At 36.3% G+C, this 16,479-nt stretch overlaps 1 protein-coding gene across 3 annotated transcripts in view; it reads left to right on the top strand.

Moving 5' to 3' along the window:
• Positions 1–13,072, top strand: part of grnd (grindelwald) — a 318,742-nt gene extending 305,670 nt beyond the window's left edge. For all 3 annotated transcript variants that reach the window (XR_006262810.1, XM_043433356.1, XM_043433355.1), the window contains one exon: positions 12,119–13,072. Coding sequence is in view for 1 of the 3 variants with exons in the window: in XM_043433355.1 (XP_043289290.1) it covers positions 12,119–12,358 (240 nt within the window). In the remaining 2 variants the exon portion in view is untranslated. The remainder of the gene's footprint in view (positions 1–12,118) is intronic.
• Positions 13,073–16,479: the final 3,407 nt, after the last annotated feature.

Genomic DNA, 16,479 nt, shown 5'->3' with positions numbered 1-16,479 from the left:
CCGTGGTGGGGGTAAAATTGGCAAGTGATTTTTTTGAATTACCGAAGTTATGAGTCATCTGAGGCTTTCAAAATTGAACTGAAGATTAATTAATAAATTCTCATTCGATTCCACCCAAAATCAGCATGATCGGTGGCGTATTTGCTGAGAAAAAACTTTGTACGGGCTTAAGATTATGCAAAAGTTACCAACACATTCAAGAATTCATGCGTCTGTATTTATAAATACCATCAAAGGCACTTTGATGCTCTCGAGTTTCTGATTGGTTGGATCTGACGACATTCACTTTTAGACGTTGTGATTGGTTATTGGAATTAGTTGTTAATGATTGGAAATCTGACGTCAACTTCAGAACGTAGCACACGGCGCAGCACAGCTGATAACAGCAGTCATAAATTCGATCGATATACATATAATATGTACAAACCATGTGTCAGTTTTTGATCGTATGAACAGAGTTTCGACATTACGAAGTGCGGACGGGATCAATAAAAAAATAATTTTCGTCATCTAAAGAAGTGCATATTACTATTTATTTTGTTATTTGTGATATATTAAACCGGTATCAAATCGGCCGCGTAAATGTAGTCTGTGATGTGTGTGTGAAAAAGAATATAAAAAATGCGCGATGCATATGTCAACGAAACTTTTCAAGATTTCATCATTTCGTTCGATTGGAAATAAGTGTTAACTGAAATAATCCTTCAATTAAACCAGAGTACGAGAAATATTGTCCAGTGCGAATATATTGTCAGTGGCGTGGTTATATATCATGTGTACATAGGGTATATATACGAATAAATATGTTGTGCCCATACATCGCACTCATTAAAACAAATTAAGCACTCTCAGCGCAAACGCAGCAATTGTGAAATATCGATGCTCCCGAACGAGCGCATCGACCCTCGATGTCAACATCGAAACTTCCAGAAGGAAATCTAGGTTATATTCGCATGAGAAGGGGAAAACCCCCAAATCTATAAAATTATTGACTAACCCAAAATTCGACAGTCTTTGACGAGAATTGTAACGATTGGTCTCGAGGCAATAAAACCTCGAATTTGTAACTTCTTAAATAAACTTATTGTTAACTTGTTGTAAAAGTATCGAGTTGGAGTTCAGCTCTTTTGGCCTAAATCCCTTAAATACTCGTCCTTGATAACTCGTCCCTTCGCGACGGTCTTCGCGGAAACAACAAATAGAACAAAAATACACGCAACTGTTAGAATGATATTAGAAACTTTAATTGAATAAATGTTTTCTAATTTATTTCTTGTGTCGTCATTATTTTTAAACATCCCCATATTTTGCTTGATATTCAGTTTGGCTCTGCCCTCTCCGATCCTTGTTTTCACCCGCTCAGTTTGCAGCGGATCGATTCATATTATTAATTCGTTCCCTAATATGTGTTCTATGATTTTCTACTCCTTCATGATCATTGTGGTAACATGATTTGAGAGGTTTCTAACCATGATCTTGAATTGCACATTTTGTAAATCAGATTTTCAAAAAAAAATCTGGTCTTGGTATAGTGTGTAGTTATTCTTTTCCCATTAGGTCTGTCGAGTGATAAATTTGGAAACTTTTCCAGAAAGCCTTTGGATGCTTTTTTTGCTAATGATATGAAAAGTCGTATCTTAGGAATGAGGTATGCAAACACAAATTTTGATAACAAAACTTATAGAATGACATGTATGTTGAGTATTTCCACTTTGCAAACTACAAATATGGAATTATTATAAAAAAAATTCATTCCGATAAGTCTACTGTTGCTCAGTTTTGGATGCGATCAAATATGATGCCTACCAACATCCCCAGAAACTTACAGAATTGCTGAATGCAATGTGCGCTATGTCATTTTAATGTAACATCATGGCTTTTGACAACTTTTCATTATAATGCTGTAGATTCGGATCATTAAAATACTGCAAAAATCTGCAAACTATACAATTTAAATACTGTGCCATTCATTTTACATTTTGACTCTATTTTTTTTTTTTTTTTTTTTTTTTTTTTTTATTAATTTTTTCCACTCGTATACCTTCTCGGTTTTTACGTTCTCCCCCCCTTGTCCCCATTCCACATTTTTTCCCCCGCCCGTTGCGGCTGCAGCCGACTTACTCCCCACTGTATCGCATTTGCCGTGAGCGAAGGGAAACTGCAGAAAACCTTGCCGATACAGCCGGTACTTGGTTGATCCCCTCGGATGGCAGTGCGAGTACGCTCAAGCGCTCCCACCAGAGGTGCTCAAACATGCACCTCCTCTACTGTGGTACATTGCGCCAGCCAGTGCACGGCTAGAGGGCCATCACCGCACGATGAGAACCGTCCACGGGAGGCCCCCGAAGCCGTACACCGACCGCACATGCATCACAGAGAGGTGTTTGGCCGTGGATTTATGAAGGTGGAGTCCGAACCACCCGGGATCACAGTAGAAAACACTTGAAAATATTTTCAATTTTCATTGGTGTCTTGGCCGGGATTCGAACCCGGGACCCGCAGATTGCGGGCCCGAGTCCTTGTCCATCAGACCAACCGCTCTCCCTCATTTTGACTCTAACTGTAACATCTATATGAAGTAAAAAATTGATTATAAAAGTCTTCAGTTGCTCATTTATGGATAGATTTGAAATTGCTGTCTTCGAAGCTCATTGTGCACATACATTGAACCGCAGCAGATACCTACGAACTCTGAAATTTCTGTGGATAAATATATATGCGACGGATCACCCCTTATCTTTGATTATGGTAATATGTAAGGGAACTTGGTTCGGCAAGTTTTTAAGTGTTCCTTTTCAAATAGTATTGAAGTTTGTATGACTCATATACAGCGAATACTTCCAAACTTTGATATTTCTGTGTTGCAGCATGTGTGCCAATCATTCAAATCATTTACTCCAACCGTATCATGTAATCTATAAAATTCATCACAAAAGTCTTCCGCTTTTCTAGATACTTCAATTTTCCTTTTTCTACTTCATTGTGAGTTTTCGAATTTCTAAATTCATTTTTGAATTGTCCTGAAATGGTTTTCCTCCAAAACCAATGCAGGTACCTTAAACGTCTTTGAATTTTGTTGCTTTGTTGAATTAAGTTCGCTTAGTTTTTTTTTGCTGCTTTGAGTTCTGGCATAATAAATGTTAGAAGTTTTCGGGTACTTTTTTTCAGCAACTATCAAACTGTGGATAATTGGACCTCAGCGGCCACTTGCAAACTTTGGAAATATATCTCATTGAGGGCATGTTTTGGATGAAATGAAATCTCTAGATTCAGAATACAAAAGCGACATTTAAAGTGGGCAAATCTGTTGGATTTTTCGTGTCTTGAATTTGATCTATCTTTCATTTGAATTTTGAAGAAAAGGGATAAATAAAATCTGTTCTATTAAGGAATTCTTTACATCAGTTCTTTCTTGGTATGAAGACTTGGAAAAAATCGCCAAAGGCCAAGGACAGACAGGTGACGAAATAGTTTCAGTACAATTTTGACGAAAAATAGATCTTTTGTCGCGGAAACCAATGTGCCGAAATATTTCCGGTACAATTTTGACGAAAAATAGGTCCTTTTTCGTGGAAACCAACGTTATAAGCCGAAAATCATATCTCAGCCCCCAACCCGCTTTCTACCATTCTCTTGGGTTCCCAATAAGCATAGCAAATTAGAGTAGAAGAAAAAAAATAGCCCAACTCCATGGACAGACCTGTGACGGAATATTTTCTGTACAATGTTGACGAGAAATTTGTTGTTTTTTCGTGGAAACCAACGTTATAGGCCGAAAATCATATCTCGGCCCGTAACACACTTTTCTCCATGCTCTTGAATTCCAAATAGACGAAACATATTAGAGTACAAGGAAAAAAATCGCCAAAGTCCAAAGACAGACCTGTGACGAAATATTTCCAGTACAATTTTAACGAAAAATAGATCTTATTTCGTGGAAACCAACGTTATAAGCCGAAAACCATATTATGGCCCACAACACGCATTTCTTCATGCTCTTGGATTCCCAATAGACAAAACATATTAGAAGACAAGGAGAAAAATCACTAAAGTCCAAGACCAAACCAGTGCCGAAATATTTTCAGTACAATTTTGAAGAAAAATTGGTCTTTTACGTGGAAACCAACATTATAAACCGAAATTCATTTCTCGGGCCTCATCCCGGATTCCTCCATGCTGTTGAGTTTCTAATAGGCATAACATATTAGAGTATGAGGAAAAAAATCGCCAAAGTTCAAGGGCAGACTTGTGACGGAATATTTTCACTACAATTTTTACGAAAAATTGGTCTTTTATGGTGGAAACCAACTTTATAAGCCGAACATCGGACCTAGGGAAAATAAGATTGGGAAAAGTACATTGATGGTCCCTTATTTGCTGATAATTTCATGAAAAAGATTATCCCATAAAAAATGTTCGTATGAGAATGGAATCTATAAAAATGTACTAAGTAAATAATTCATAGAAATTTATACTAAAATCCTATAACCATCATAACATAAAGGAGGAACTTTTGAGAAAAAAGGCGTGATATCAAACCATAACTTCCCCTAGGGAAAAAAAGGTTGGGACAAGTACATTGATGGTCTCTTGTTTCTGGATGGCATAGAAAAAAAATTTAGAACCAGGAAAAAAATTCTATAAAAATAATAAACGAAAAATTGAAAAGTTCAAAAAAATTCAACAAAAATAAAAAACAATCGAAAAAATTCTGTAAAGAAAAATAAAAAAATTTCAAAAAAATTCATAAATATTGAAGACATTGAAAAATGTACTATCCAAGTTACATGTAGTATAAAAATGTATGATATCAATTGGAGGCCAAGTTTTTATTGATAATTTGGAATATTTATCCAACAAATTGAAAACTTTAATGAAATTCATGATAATTATTTTCACGAAAAAAGTTAATGAAAAAAAAGTCATAACGGAAGTTACGTGCAATACTAAAATGTATTATATCAATTCGAGGTCAAGTATTTATCAGTTATTCGAAATATAATCTCCGGCGACAAATGAGCGTTGAGAATCCTTGTCGGGCTCACAACGTTTTATCAAAATTACTAAAAAATTAATGGAAATAAAATCATTAAAAATTCACATGAAAGTAATTCGTTACTTCAACAAGGTACACACTTTAAAGAATCGATTCCCCTCCGACTTTCAGGATCCCCTGGTATTATTCACAAACGTACTTGTCCGGCCCATCACTTTTTATTCAAATAATTGATTTGAATGATAATTGAATAATAATTGAATAATAATTGATTTGATCAAAGTAATTGATTTGAATGATTGGCACACACGCTGCAACACAGAAACATCAAAGTTTGGAAGTATTCGCTGTATATCAGTCATACAAACTTCAATACTATTTGAAAAGGAACACTTAAAAACTTGCCGAACCAAGTTCCATTTACATATTACCATAATCAAAGATAAAGGGTGATCCGTGGCATATATATTTATCCACAGAAATTTCAGAGTTCGCAGGTATCTGCTGCAGTTCAATGTATCTGCGCAATGAGTTTCGAAGACAGCAATTTCAAATCTATCCATAAATGAGCAACTGAAGAATTTTATAATCAATTTTTTACTTCTTAATATAGATGTTATAGTTAGATTCAATATGTAAAATGAATGGCACAGTATTTAAATTGTATAGTTTGCAGATTTTTGCAGTATTTCAATGATCCGAATCTACAGCATTATCATGAAAAGTTGTCAAAAGTCATGATGTTACATTAAAATGACATAGCGCACATTGCATTCAGCAATTCTGTAAGTTTCTGGGGATGTTGGTAGGCATCATATTTGATCGCATCCAAAACTGAGCAACAGTAGACTTATCGGAATGAATTTTTTTTATAATATTTCCATATTTGTAGTTTGCAAAGTGGAAATACTCAACATACATGTCATTCTATAAGTTTTGTTATCAAAATTTGTGTTTGCATACCTCATTCCTAAGATACGACTTTTCATATCATTAGCAAAAAAAGCATCCAAAGGCTTTCTGGAAAAGTTTCCAAATTTATCACTCGACAGACCTAATGGGAAAAGAATAACTACACACTATACCAAGACCAGATTTTTTTTTGAAAATCTGATTTACAAAATGTGCAATTCAAGATCATGGTTAGAAACCTCTCAAATCATGTTACCACAATGATCATGAAGGAGTAGAAAATCATAGAACACATATTAGGGAACGAATTAATAATATGAATCGATCCGCTGCAAACTGAGCGGGTGAAAACAAGGATCGGAGAGGGCAGAGCCAAACTGAATATCAAGCAAAATATGGGGATGTTTAAAAATAATGACGACACAAGAAATAAATTAGAAAACATTTATTCAATTAAAGTTTCTAATATCATTCTAACAGTTGCGTGTATTTTTGTTCTATTTATTCGTATATATAACCTATGTACACATGATATATAACCACGCCACTGACAATATATTCGCACTGGACAATATTTCTCGTACTCTGGTTTAATTGAAGGATTATTTCAGTCAACACTTATTTCCAATCGAACGAAATAATGAAACTTGAAAAGTTTCGTTGACATATATGCATCACGCATTTTTTATATTCTTTTTCATACACACATCACAGACTACATTTACGCGGCCGCTTTGATACCGGTTTAATATTCACAAATAACAAAATAAATAGTAATATGCACTTCTTTAGATGACGAAAATTATTTTTTTATTGATCCCGCACGCACTTCGTAATGTCGAAACTCTGTTCATACGATCAAAAACTGACACATGGTTTGTACATATTATATGTATATCGGTCGAATTTATGACTGCTGTTACCAGCTGTGCTGCGCCGTGTGCTACGTTCTGAAGTTGACGTCAGATTTCCAATCATCAACAACTAATTTCAACAACCAATCACGGTAGGGTGGAGATTGTCCGAAAAAACACTAGGACTCGAGAACCTAGCCTAACGTTAGAGCTTAGTTGCAAACGCTAAGCAGAGATGTCACCACGGTCGTTTTTGTCGGTAAAAACAGTCAGTCAGCAGGGGTTCTCAACTTTGTTGATAATTGAATACAGCACTTAATTTCGTGGTTAGTTTTTCAGTCCGGAAACCATTTTAAAAATAGTGAATGAAGAAAATTTAAGAAATAAAGGAACGATAAATGATATGTGTGCGTGTGTGTAAATGTGGCAATCGTGTTTTTCCAAGCCCGTTCTTAAAAATTAAATATTTAAAATTCAATAAAAGAGCAATAACCTATTTCCCCAGCTGTTGATATTTTCATACATTTTACGACGTTCAATTATGTTTTTATAGTACGAGGCACTAAGGAATCTACCGAATTTACTCCGGCACCGAATAATCATTCAATAAATAGATATCCTCATCAATTTCCTGAATAAAACAAACAAAACACCACCAGGATCAGTGGTCGGGACATGGGTTCGAGCGAGCTTCTGGATTCGGCGGCTTTGAACGCGAAGACAATTGATTTTATGCACAATATTGGTTAGTATCCAATCAAAAACAAACGATATTCATGCTTTCATTGTCATTAATATCGATTTTCGATGCACTGAGATTTTTTCATCTAGATATGAGAATTGAAAACAGGGAAAAAAAATATAAAAAAAATCGAACTTCTGAGTGGAAAATCGATATTAATGACAATGAAAGCATGAATATCGTTTGTTTTTGATTGGATACTAACCAATATTGTGCATAAAATCAATTGTCTTCGCGTTCAAAGCCGCCGAATCCAAAAGCTCGCTCGAACCCATGTCCCGACCACTAATCCTGGTGATGTTTTGTTTGTTTTATTCAGGAAATTGATGAGGATATCTATTTATTGAATGATTATTCGGTGCCGGAGTAAATTCGGTAGATTCCTTAGTGCCTCGTACTATAAAAACATAATTGAACGTCGTAAAATGTATGAAAATATCAACAGCTGGGGAAATAGGTTATTGCTCTTTTATTGAATTTTAAACATTTAATTTTTAAGAACGGGCTTGGAAAAACACGATTGCCACATTTACACACACGCACACATATCATTTATCGTTCCTTTATTTCTTAAATTTTTTTCATTCACTATTTTTAAAATGGTTTCCGGACTGAAAAATTAACCACGAAATTAAGTGCTGTATTCAATTATCAACAAAGTTGAGAATCCCTGCTGACTGACTGTTTTTACCGACAAAAACGACCGTGGTGACATCTCTGCTTAGCGTTTGCAACTAAGCTCTAACGTTAGGCTAGGTTCTCGAGTCCTAGTGTTTTTTCGGACAATCTCCACCCTACCACCAATCACAACGTCTAAAAATGGATGTCGTCAGATCCAACGAATCAGAAACTCGAGAGCATCAAAGTGCCTTTGATGGGGTTTATAAATACAGACGCATAAATTCTTGAATGTGTTGGTAACTTTTGCATAATCTTGAGCCCGTGCAAAGTTTTTTCTCAGCAAATACGCCACCGATCATGCTGATTTAGGGCGGAATCGAAAGAGAATTACTCAATTGGCTTAAACTTCAATTTTCAAGTTGTTAAATGGCTCCTGAACTTCGTAATTCAATAAAATCACATGCCAATTTTACCCCCACCACGGCGAATCGTTTTATTCAGAAAAAGTATAGTCTCGGCGAGAGTCTCGGGCCAGCAGACGACAGGGCTGTCAATGTACTTGTCCCGAGACTCTACCGAGTCTCTTGATAGATTAATCAACTTCATCTTTCATTTTCATTTCATTTTGACTAGAGCGATTCGAAGGAAAATTATTTTCTCGGGAATTACTGTTCGTTAATATTAACACATGCATTAACTTCGTTTTTGATTTGTTTTCGAATGAGCAATTTGAATAAAAAGTGATGGGCCGGACAAGTACGTTTAAGACGTATTTGAACATAATTTGTACCGATCCAATCGAAGTTGAATGTTGTGAATAATACCAGGGGATCCTGAAAGTCGGAGGGGAATCGATTCTTTAAAGTGTGTACCTTGTTGAAGTAACGAATGACTTTCATGTGAATTTTTAATGATTTTATATCCATTAATTTTTTAATAATTTTGATAAAACGTTGTGAGCCCGACAAGGATTCTCAACGCTCATTTGTCGCCGGAGATTATATTTCGAATAACTGATAAATACTTGACCTCGAATTGATATAATACATTTTAGTACTGCACGTAACTTCCGTTATGACTTTTTTTTCATTAACTTTTTTCGTGAAAATAATTATCATGAATTTCATTAAAGTTTCCAACTTGTTCGATAAATATTCCAAATTATCAATAAAAACTTGGCCTCCAATTGATATCATACATTTTTATACTGCATGTAACTTGGATAGTACATTTTTCAATTTGTTCAATATTTATGATTTTTTTTGAAAATTTTTTATTTTTCTTTACAGAATTTTTTTCGATTGTTTTTTTATTTTTGTTAAATATTTTTGAACTTTTCAATTTTTCGTTTATTATTTCTATAGAACTTTTTTCCTGGTTTTGAGTTTGGCGCACGCAAAATCAGAACGGATTTTTATAACGAAAAAAAAATTTCAACAAACAAGTGAACTATCTCTATTGACAAGAATCAAACCTCCATTCCTCAGTGATCGTCGAAATCAATGTCTGAAGTTTTACGTGTATCCCAATCTCATTCGAAAATTTTAATTTATTTGTTTTGTGAACACATTTTTGCATTTAGGTTCGCCATTTAGGATGCACCAAACCCAATCCAACATTTCGATTTTTTGCACGTAGAGTGCTAATCAGCGACCTCGAAAACCCTCGAGTACAAAGCTTCATACTATTCGAATCAATTTTTTCATTTTGGTCCGCCATTTTGAATCCACCATCTGAATTTGTGCGTTTTGAGTGCAGATTCGTAATCAGCGACCTCAAAAACCCTCAAGAACAAAGCTTCATACTATTCGAATCAATTTTTGCATTTTGGTCCGCCATTTTGGATCCACCATTTTGAATTTGTGCATTTTGAGTGCAGATTCGTAATTAGTGACCTTATAAACCCCGGGGTACCAATTTTCGTAGAAATCGATTGAGCCAATGACGCCATCGGTGGCGTCATCGACACTTTGGACCAGGAAACATTATGACGCCAAATGGCGTCAATACCACATAAGGGGTTAACAATGATAGTTTTCAAAACATGTACGAAGACTATAAGGAAAACAGAAAAACAATTGAATGCAGTACTTAACGTAATTTTTTTTTGAAATAAAAACATTTTAGAAATTTCTACTAATAAATTTTTCTAAACGATCCGATTTTTTTTTTGAGTACTGAAAAAAATTTTTCATAAACGTTTCCTAAGAAACCCAGTTCTATGACTATAATGTTTTTACTGTAATGTACTGAAAACGGTCAAATTTACGATAGATTGAACTTTGACCTATAATAACTTATGAATTATTAGGTTGAACGAAAAATCATAAGAGACCATTTTTGTAGGGCTCTCTACAAGAAAAAAGTGAAGACATTTTTTTTATGACACTCGATGGGCTAGCAGTAAAAATCAGAATGTGCAAGAAAGAGTTTCCCAATGTTATTTTTATGGAAAATAGAAAAGTGCGATGCGGACTAACTAAAAATTAATATTAAGGGTTCCAATTTTAACTGCCGTCTTTTTATACCAAAAATAAACTTTTAAGCCTATTTGCAAGCAAAAACAAAAAAAAATGAATTACCCTAATAGACACAGAAGTTTGACCTAAATGGTCAGAATTTCATTGTAAACAGTTTCTTCGTCAGAGCGATTTGAATAATGAAAAAGCTCGAAAACCATCAAGAGTGCAGTATGCTCGTACTTTTCAATATTTGGCGTTAAGCTGCTACCATGTCTCTTGAGTCGACTACTTGAAGTTTTTATCCCAAGGTTCACGAACTTAAGAGGGCTTAGATTTGCTATACACGATCAATAATATTGCGCTCAATAATAATATTAGGTGATTGCACAATATTATTAATGAGATCATGCCCACCACACGAGCGTTGAACAACTGAATTTTTTGTCATGATAAGGGATTGGTGCTGTTATATTCTCTCAAAATTTATAGATTTAAAAATTAACATAACTAATCAATTAGTCCGTTGTAATTATCAATTATATAAAAAAAATATCATTATTAGTAAAAATTTGACTAGTTAACTTTTTGATTTGGCAACTTTGTTGTTGGTGGAGAGATATATCTACCTTGCCAATGGTAAACTGATGGCTTGTCACTCACATATGACTTGATACACATAACCAACAATTCATTTGAATTTGAGGTTACGTCATTATTTGTGATTACAAATATTTTTGTTATCACAATATTTGTATAAATACGATCAAAAAACATTTTTCTAATAATTATACCGAGAAAGTATACACGCCTGTACAGTACCGATACACTAATGTAAGCACGTCACAACTAAACACGATATACGTCGATATACATATATATAAACAGCTGATAGAGCGGTGTTGCCGATGTCGTACCGAACCTAGTATTCAACGACTTATCGTGAACGATAATCGTAGTTAATTTATGATTTCATTCTTAAAGTTTCGGTGACCTGATATTTTTATAACGCCATTAACAAGATAAATATTCAAGGAATAGGGATATGATTTAATTTTTTTTTTCCAGCGTTTACGATCCCTTAAATTTGATTGAAAAATCACGATCCATTTACTGTCACTACGATGTCCAATTTTTAATACTTATTTTCTTGCTTAAATGTTCGGTAACCTCCCCTCAATGTTTTTTACCGTCATTTTCGAACATTTTTCTATGCTGTGTAAAAAAATCAGATTTTTCTGCAGATTTTTAAATAGTGGCCATGACCTCATTAAACACGTAGATGTAGTATTGAAATATTGCGCAATTAGAAGTTTGAGCGATCTTAAATTTATGGCGCACTACAAACCATACAAACTTATTGTGCAATATTATTGACCGTGTGTAGCGGGCCTTAGCTTCAATTCCGCGAAACATTGTAATATATGACTAGTAACAAGAGATTTCAACAAACTATGTTTATCAAACGAAAAAATCATTGTTACGAATGAGCAATTATTTTCTCATGCATTTACATAACGACTGTTCCATTTAGAAAACAACGAGTAGCAACAATGGTCGCGATGATGTTGAGGTGGGTGTTGCAAAGCAGAATGGTCTGAAACTGACGATGCCGACAATAAGCGCGACACTCAAGCCGTCACTAAGTACGAATGGGGATTCAACACCAACTACCACAAGCACACCGCTTTCGAGGCGTTATCCGACCGAAGATAAAACCTTGGATTTTGCCTACGACAATCCGGCTATGACTCCAAGTTCGGAAAGCGTTTAACCATGTACGAAGCGCGAAAGTTCTTCCTGAAAATTTATATTAAAAATCTTCAAGAAAAAAAAATGTATAATCGCTTCTCTTATCCTGATTGTCGAAGATAATTTCAAATCTCCGATTTATAATACTAAAAAAAATTATATAGTGTTAAAATTCCTTTCAATATTTTTTCTGTAAGGTATTGTTGTATATTATATCCAACATTGTTTTTACTGTCAGTCAGTGTGATGACTTCACAACTTTGTATGATTCTATTCATTCTTTTTTCTAAATTCGAAAGTTTGTTGTGAAGACAGATATTATAATTTAATATGCTTCAATTATAGTTTGGTATTATCTAGTTTTATGAATTTATTAAGTATGTGGTTATGTAACTTAAAACCCGTTCATATTTGAAGTGCTCAGTTTGCTGAAGTTTTTCTCAATTTTCGAAGTGTTTATAGCAATATTAACCCTTTGAAGCATAGTGTCATACTGGTATGTTACCTACGTCCACTGAGTTTTTCTTTAATCAAATTGTTTTTTAGTACCTAACGAAAATGTAAATGTATTTTAAGGATGTTCGGAGGTCAATCGTGACTACTTTACCGCTATTAAGAGCTCATGTTGTACTTAGCAGACGATCACTACAGTGAAAAAAAAAAACACATTTTTCAGCCAATAAATGTAATTGTACCTAATCTAGCAGGGAAAAAATAAACAAAAAATTAATTCAGAGATGAGCTCGAAATCCAGGAATTTAAAATGGCGGATCCGATATGGCAGCCCAAATCGGAGATTTTAATGGAATTTCTGAAACGCCTGTAATTTTTTGAAGAGTCCCGAAGTTCCTAGTTTGAGGAATGGGATTGGTGAGAATTGAAACAGGAGAGTTAGAAATCGAAAATGCGATGGTGTAGGTAAAATCAACAATAATATCATAGCATTATTACTTGTGAAGTACAAAATCGTTGTAGAGCAAAATTGTAATGCAAAAATGGCGTATTACCAACGAGGTATGTCGCTTGAACGGTACCGGAAGGATAATAAATCGCGAAAACATGCTAATCAAAATAATCCGAGAAATAGTTGAAGAATGGCACTGAATTAATTCCGAAAGTGTCCCTAAGTGCCACGATTGTAAGTCGCGAACACTCCCGTTCAAACGTTGAATCTTAGAGACCGAATTGAGAAGAAAGCACCGATAGAAAAGCACGTGAATCGAATCGATCCGTCGCGTCCAAAAATCCGTGGAAAAAGAAGGAAGTAAGTGCGACTCGCTCGAAGGGGGGAGACGAGCGCAGAGGTACACGGCACCGCCGAGCTCAAGCGAGAGGCTGTGTAGGGAATTTATAAAGAAGTACACCGTACGAGTTTAACGTATAACAATCTTGCTGCGCGCGTCTTTCTCTTTTCAAGTCCACGGGTACTCTGCTTAGCTCCTCGTTATCAGCGAGACACCGTACGACCCTTCGTTCCCGCTACCCAGCGGAGCGTGGCAATTCGCTCGATGATCGGCTCGAGCGGCCCGAGGGGAAATGTGCAGTAAAGATGGATCCACATCACTCCCCTCCAAGCAACATTGCCAAGTTGCGATAAGTGGTTACCCTGTTTTATTTTTCGGTCCAGTGTAAACCCGAGATGGTTTATCAGGGCGAGGTGTAAGTGTCATTGGGGCAGACGGTAGAAAGGATACCTTTTTTTTTACATTTTTGTTTTGTGCATAATTAATTTTGGAGTTTGCCGGTAATACTGTTGTGTCCAAGGAAGGATTTGGCGGCGGATTTGAAGGTGGTGAAATGACATTTGGTGATGTAGGTCTGGATACGGGTACAGGCGAGTCTAATGGTGAACCAATATATGGGATTGTCATGTTGATGTTATTTCCGTTGTCTGTTGACGTGTCTGGCTCGAAAAAGGCTGCCTTTATCCTCTCTGTGGATATTGTGACATGCTGGTCGTTAACTAGAATTTTAAAAACGACGTCGGAAATTCTTTCCAATACTTGTAATGGTCCATTATACGGCTGTTCTAGAGATCTCATTTTTTCGTTTTTAACGAAGACGTGAGTACATTCGTACAAGTTTTTGTCAACGAACGGCCTTCTCTTGCAATGATGGAATGTTGGTACTGGCCTGATGTTTCTCATGAAGGCGCGTAGCTTTTGAACGTAGATTTGTTGCTCGTCGAATTCGTCGTTGTCGACAAAAAATTCTCCAGGTATACGCAACGTCGTGCCAAAAACGAGTTCAGCTGACGATGATTGAACATCCTCTTTGAAACTCGTTCTTAATCCCAACAAGACAATTGGCAAGGTCTTTACCCAATTGTTTATTTCGTGGTACATTATCGTCGATTTTAGAGAACGATGCCATCTTTCCACCATGCCGTTGGATGCTGGATGATACAACGTTGTACGAATTCGCTCGCAGCCTATGAATTTTACGAGTGCGTTAAAAATTGCAGACTCAAATTGCGAACCACTGTTACGTCCCCGGGAGCTTATCGGAATGGGAGAGGACGCAACACGGGTATGACTTCTCTTTCGGGTCAAGACAATTAAGTCCTTTACTCAGGGATGGAAGTCTCGTCTCTTGGTATGGAGAGAATGTCGGGGCCGATGGTCCGAGAAGCTGCGGGTGGTGAAATATAATGAGGAGTTTTATGGAAAAAAAGGGGTTTGTTACTCACGTCGGTTATTTGTCCTTGTGGTTATTTATTGTCCACTGGTCACACAAGCTGATTACAAGTTCATACAGACACGTATTATATTTAATATAAATTAGATATTGCGATATTATTCCGACGAATGAGGTACAATGGTTAGTTCAGGTACAAATCGTAGGTTATCGTTGAACAAATGAGTTAAAAATGTATTGTGACGAAACACTCGCGCGACGGCCCGAGCCCGTCGAAACTAACGAAACTCCGTGATCTTTAGATCGCGGACAAAACATCGCGGCGACCACGCTCGTCGTTATTGACAGGTGGCGGCCATCTTAGGCCGGTAGGCATGAGCCCGAGTGGAGCTACCCGCGCCGCTCTGAACTTCGCCGCGCTATATTTTCGGAAAATAACTCTTTTCTTTTTATTTATTATTTAACTCGCCCAAGCGAGTAATTAGGTTTAAAATCATCGAAAAAATAATATGAACTTAAGGAAAATAATTACAAATGTAAAATCTGATCACAAACAAAAAAATGTAAAAATCGACTGCTACGCATGCGCGAGCAAAGCGTTGATGGGCTATAGGACGCGTACGTGACTTTTAGCAATTGTAATTATTCGAATCGTATTTAACAAAGTGACGATGCCAAATTAAAGAAAAAATTGAATAATAATTGATTAGATTGAAGTTTTTGTTATGTGAACATCGCATAAAGCTGAAAATTATGAAAAGCGGTAGTCCGCGCATCGTATGTTAGCCCGCTCGACCAACGGGCGAGCGCGAATCATGGCCATGAGCCAATCTGAGAAGGCGTTACAAGTTGATGCGCAGAACCGGTCGAAAACGGAGATTCTCGGCGCTCGAGAATTTCATGGTGGAGAACGGGGTATAAGAAGCGCTGCGCGACTCATTCGGCAGTCAGTTCTCCCTGCCTCAAGGATCAACCCGGACCTCTCTCTCTTACAGTACTAACTAAGCACTGTGCTCAAGACTCATAAATTCCTTTCCTAAATTATCCTGGGTGCCTGGAATCTCGGAGCGATTCGGTGACGTTTCAATCCCAAAGTCCAGGGTCCATTTTTAGCTTTTCCAAATTTCCGTTGCACGGGATCTCGGAGCGATTCGGCGACGTTTCAATCCCAGAGCCCGTGGACGGTGAATTACCTAACCTAGTAGGGGAACATGGGGCAAATTGAACACACGGGGCAAAACGAACACCGTGTTCGTTTTGCCCCGTGATCGCGAAATCCGGGGCAAAACGAACACGACTCGAAGCGAAAAGTTTAATATTAAAATTTCCTGTTTTTTTTTTCTTTTCGAAACCACAATGGGCACAGGGCAGAGGCAAAATTTTCTGAACTACGAAAAATTCTTTAATTCTTGAATTCCCTTATTTTTTAAATGAAATGATGAACAATGTAAGAAACAAAGAAAATTGAATTCATTGGAATTGTTTTCTACAGAAATCGCAATGATA

This window comes from Venturia canescens, chromosome 1, assembly GCF_019457755.1.
Source record: "Venturia canescens isolate UGA chromosome 1, ASM1945775v1, whole genome shotgun sequence".
Classification (NCBI taxonomy): Eukaryota; Metazoa; Arthropoda; class Insecta; order Hymenoptera; family Ichneumonidae; genus Venturia; species Venturia canescens.
The sequence above is the reverse complement of the archived record's forward strand: the minus strand, read 5'-3'. Positions and strand labels throughout refer to the sequence as shown.